The following is a 5,137-nucleotide window of genomic DNA, read 5'->3' on the forward strand; positions in this document are numbered from 1 at the left end:
AATTCAAATGGCCCATGACAAAGATGATGCAATTATTGGAAAGCATCATCACAATCATCAACATATCTGAATGTGTGAAAATGTCCGGGAAAACACTCCAATCCCCACGAGTGGCTGCACTCAAACCATTATACCATTGTAGCGCCATCCCTTGGAGACACGTGGGAAACTCATATAAACGTTGAGTATTATCCCAAAAATGATAGGTGGCAATTACAATGAAGTGATTGAACCAATGGTACACATCATCTCCAGGATTTCCACGAAAGAACTTTGGCCGAACACGAGGATTAACACCAAGAGCAAGAGGAGTTATACCATATGCTGTGAATGCTACCATCAACTAAGTGTGGTTGTTTAATTGCAATTGCATTGCATCAAACAATTGCACCAATTGCTGCTCCAGAGTTAAAGGACGAGATTATTACTCTGCCGTGAAGATGAATAAAAAGGAAAAAACAAAAGAAGGGAAATGATAAAAAAACTAGAAGGAAAGGGAGATTTAGACAATGGAAAAGTTAGATCTAAACCAAAGTCCTGAAAGGAAAGAACAAAATAAAGGAAATTGGAAAAAACTAAATTTAGACAACTCACTCTTGTATATAAATTATAGTTTTTGGGCTAATTGATATGCATATTTTTTGTATTCCCTTTCTATATTCCAAACACTCACATTGGTGGAGGTGAGAGGTACCTTTCATTGTTCTTGAGGAGTGCTTGGATTTGGGATTTTGGTTTAAATTTAGCTTTTGTATCACAGCTCTTAAATAATAAATAAACTTAATAATATTAAGTAAAAATACTCAAATATAAAAATAAAATTAATTTAGATGAATATATTGAATTTTTAGTTTGTTGGGGAGTAGATATACCTAGAATATATTTAGATATTTTGGGATATTCTACCATCTAATAGATGTTATTCATTTAAAATAAACTTGTAGTTATAGTTATAAACCTTTCTGGTATATACTAGTCTATTCTACAGTCTTATGTGATAAAATTAATCTTGTAACTATCAAATGGATAAATAAATAATATTAAAATATTATTAAGTAAACCAAACATTGCTAAATACAAATAGCATATAGTATGCTTATATACTAAACTCTATTGCATATCATATTCTTCATTCTGCACATTATTTACAAGATTTGACAAATTAATAACCTATACAGCATTGCATAATATCATTCTTAAATAAAGTATTTTATTAATATCAAATCCTATATCTTTTATATTTTTAATATTAATTTTGAATTAAATATAGTTTATAATTTTGAACATAGTTGTAATTTAATACTTATATGTATAGTTATACTAAGGTCCAAGTTCTGTTTTAAAGTTTTTGTTTATATGTTAAATTAGAGTAAATATAAAATTTTCATATCTTCCCAAAACATAATTTTATTAATTCTTGTAACTACAAGAAAGGTAATACATATACATACATATATTTATCAACTTTACATCTATAATTTCTAAAATTAGATAACTTTACAATTCATGGCAATATATGCTCTTCTAATTTCTATTACATTTGAAATTTTATCAGGTTAATATTTTGTGCATACAACCATGATACATTCAAAATGTTGCAGATTGGCTTTTATTTAAATTTCTCAACTGCAAAATTAATAGATAAGATATATGTAGCAAATTATTTTCTTATAGAATACATAATATTACTATATTTACAAGATTAATTAATTACTTAATACCATTTCCATATTAATATAAATTTGAAAAGTTCTTTTTTATCTCTATGATTTCTTTTTTTTTTCTTTCCAGCCATATTTCACTAAAAAATGAACCTAGTACATGTAACAGAAAAACATTTTGCCATAACAAATTACTAAATATAAGTTGTAGATATTGTTTAATTTCTTGGGTAAAGCCAAATAAGTGACAAAAATTATGGAATATCAACTTAATATTATCAACTGTTCCAAAGAGGGAATGATGTGAGTTTGCATGCTATTATAATAGGGCCACACTCCTATATATAAGTTGAGGATTTTGGGCTAATCCAATGTGCACATTTATGCACACATTTATGACTCACAAGCGCACATACACACATACACACACATATATATTAGTATTAGTATGTATACATAAAAAGTCCAATTACTTCCTCTATAACTTACAATTCATTAATTCATTAATGTACATTTTACAATATTACAAAAACTTTTTTTTTCTTTCGAAGATTTTCTTTTTGTACTGCTATTCTTGCTATAAGAAAGTTTTGTAATAGGAAATGAACCATCATACCTGCTCGAACTGGCCTCATTTTTCCAGTTGGCATGATCCACCAAGATTAAGCTGCAGGTGATCTGACACATGCACAACAATCTCAAACCCAAACGGAGCAAAAGTGGCAAACTACCTTGGTATTGAGTGTAATTACTGGGATCAAAGTTGGTCACAGCTTCTCCACCATTGCAACGAACAGCCGCAAGATCATATGCTCTGCATAAGATTTGAGGCAATCATATAAATCAAACTCAACACAAAGGAATGTAGATTTTCTAGCATTTTACCTCGCCGCATCTTCCTCGGTGTTGAAAAGCCCCAAGTAGATGTATCTGGCGCAAAACCAAGAAAAGAGTCGTGAGTTAGTTATGTTTCCGGGGCCCAAACTCACTTCTTTCCAAGGAACTGTCCCATTCTTGCCTCCCACCTTCCACATTTATGCAAAGTCACCCCGCGATACTTAGAGCTGCCACGAGAAAAGCCGGTGCTCTGGCGGCGAAGTATATGCACAAACTCTTCCTTGGAGAGCGAGGACATCTATAAAAGTCAGGAGTTTCCATCAGCACTATAAACAACTCTTGAAAGTAAAGCAAGAGAAAAGAAAGTGTAACTTGCCTGCTTGATTTCCTCTTGGTAGTCACTTAAGTTGAAGTTGATGTCGGCATCCATGCCACGGAATTTAATTGCAGCCTTGTCGTAAGCTCTGCAGAATTTACAGTACGTAGGATCTCTCTATTATTTGTGCTTTCCAAGTTCGAGCGCTTGAAAAGCTTACCTGGCGGCAGCGTGAGCTGTGTCAAAGCCACCTGGGAAAAGAAATGACACCCATTAGCTAGCAGCGTCGGGAGAATAAATGGATCGAAGCTCACCGAGATAAACCTGCTTTCCCGTGTCCCTTGAAAACAAAAGACCAAGCGAGCCGAAAAGCAAAAGTGAGAGAACTTTCATGATAGCCAGGAACTTTCGCTCACCATATGTGTGATTCCCATCGTCCAGTTCGCCTGTAGAAGGTCACGCCTCGGTACTGTGAGCTCCTGGATCTCGGACCGCGTCGACTTTTCTTCGCTGGAGCTGGAGCTGGTGGAGGAGGAGGAGCACTGACTGGATCGAGCAGCTCCAAAGTAATGGCATCGATGCAGCCGAACTGACGCTTCCCCATCATTGCCGTGCTGATCATACGACTCTCGTCCTTCCCAATGTCTGCTGCTGTTGCAAAGATCGCTGGAGAAGCGTTTGCGAAGAGTGGCTCCAAAGGGAGAAACTGGCGTGTGATGAAGAGAGGGAACTCCTCAGCTTCACTTTCAGAGCTTCCTGGATCCGCAGCAGCCACATCCAGAAGGAGAGAAGCATCGCTCTCGCTCCCAAATTGATCGCAGGGAGTTGCCGGAGCGCAAGAATCGGTGGCCAGCAGTAGAGGGTCCTTGGAAGTCATGCCATCTCCGGTATCCTCGGACTCGGATAAGCTGCTGGTGGCTTGCGCTGCTGGGTTGACCACACCCGAGCTGGAAGTTCCGGACAAGCACTCCTGGGACGGCTTCTCTTCAATACTATCCAGATGTTCTTCGCTCTTCTTCTTGTCGGACAAAGCTTCTTCATAATCGGAGAACTTGCCTTTGGTCACTTGAGCTTCGGTGGTACTATAGTCATCTTCTTCCATCGCGGGCTGGAGATTTAAGTCCAACATGATGATATCGTAGCACTTGAGCCAAGATCTGGTGAGGATTTTTAGTACTATTTCTATGCTTTAAGCTTGGAAACCACCTATAATATAGCAAATTTTCTCTCTCGTAACTATATAGCTAATAGATAGATAGATAGATAGAGATAGCTTTAAAAGCTCTGGGTTACCAGATAGCCGCGGTTGATTCTCTAGTACCTCCCATTGGGCGCCAGAAGAAGAGAACGTTCAAACCCTGCGGAGTTCTCACGCGAGCGGTCATTGTTGACGTTGTCGTAGAGAAAACTATGAGATCACGGGATTTCGCGACCATAATTTTCCAGCGCCAAAGCGACTCAACCCCGAAATATCGCGAAATATCGATCTTCCGAGGTGGAATTCGAGAACCGTGACAAACCTATCGATTTCCAGGCGCTCGATTGTCAGGGAAAGAGAAATACGAGAAAGAAACGGTAGTACCACCGCGACGGCGCAGGCGCTGCGATTGCGCTGCGCGCAGTGGCCGCAGATCGCTGTCAAGAAAGAGATGCCCGCTCGCTCACTCGCCTCTCTCTCTCTCTCTCTCTCTCGCCTTCGTCGCTCAAGCTGGAAGCGAATCAGCTTTAAAACCAACGGGAAAGATGAGAAAAAGATGGACCGACGTGTACATACCTTCCACCGTTGAGTTAAGGTGATCTTGGCCGTGGGATGCCGATTTTACCAGTACATAGTTTATTCGTTATCGATTCTAATGAATTATTCAATGGCCTCCAAGACTTTGAAAGTTTGAAGTCATGGATTGGTACTCCAAGTTTACGCTTTTTCGATGGAAGATTAAATAGATTGCTTTAGCTATTGACACATTGAATAAGACCTTGAGATAGAAGAGAAATATTTTAAAGGGGTTGAGCACTAGCGACTCGTGTCATTATTTTGATTCTATTCTTTACTTTCAACAAATGAACAAGAGGATCACCGACAGATATCCATTATATATATGACCAGAATTATCACTATACTAGTATTTGCCGAGAAAATGTTGGGTGGTTGGGAAAGCCTTCCACCACCAACACTCATACTTTGTTTGTATGAGTCGAAGGTTTTTACACAAAAGTTAATGGCAATAAAGAGATAAATTACTTTTTAAAGAATATACCTAAAATATCCAAGCATATTCTAGGATATTGCCTAAACTTTAAAGAAACATTTTCCTTAGTAAAT

General features: G+C 37.7%; 1 protein-coding gene across 2 annotated transcripts; it reads right to left on the reverse strand.

Moving 5' to 3' along the window:
- Positions 1-2,134: 2,134 nt before the first annotated feature.
- LOC9662927 (AP2-like ethylene-responsive transcription factor AIL5) lies at positions 2,135-4,479 on the reverse strand. Of its 2 annotated transcripts, none has more exons than XM_024672484.1 (8): positions 3,231-4,479; positions 3,129-3,154; positions 3,035-3,065; positions 2,875-2,962; positions 2,687-2,796; positions 2,547-2,591; positions 2,393-2,475; positions 2,135-2,339 (listed from the first exon to the last, which is right to left on the reverse strand). In XM_024672484.1, the coding sequence occupies exons 1-8, from the start codon at positions 3,941-3,943 to the stop codon at positions 2,293-2,295; spliced, it is 1,143 nt and encodes a 380-aa protein (XP_024528252.1). In that variant the 5' UTR covers positions 3,944-4,479; the 3' UTR covers positions 2,135-2,292. The 2 variants fall into 2 exon arrangements, with proteins under 2 accessions (XP_024528252.1, XP_024528245.1); XM_024672477.1 differs by having other exon boundaries at positions 2,651-2,796.
- Positions 4,480-5,137: the final 658 nt, after the last annotated feature.

Source organism: Selaginella moellendorffii, unplaced genomic scaffold (genome assembly GCF_000143415.4).
Source record: "Selaginella moellendorffii unplaced genomic scaffold, v1.0 SELMOscaffold_0, whole genome shotgun sequence".
Lineage (NCBI taxonomy): Eukaryota > Viridiplantae > Streptophyta > Lycopodiopsida > Selaginellales > Selaginellaceae > Selaginella > Selaginella moellendorffii.

Excerpts from the sequence above, each read along its gene's own strand:
- LOC9662927 (XM_024672477.1), bottom strand. The coding sequence starts at position 3,943 with ATGTTGGACTTAAATCTCCAGCCCGCGATGGAAGAAGATGACTATAGT. Across the intron at positions 2,797-2,874 it reads ACCAAGAGGAAATCAAGCAG|ATGTCCTCGCTCTCCAAGGA; the intron begins GCAAGTTACACT and ends TGACTTTTATAG. Across the intron at positions 2,592-2,650 it reads GGACAGTTCCTTGGAAAGAA|ATACATCTACTTGGGGCTTT; the intron begins GTGAGTTTGGGC and ends GTTTTGCGCCAG.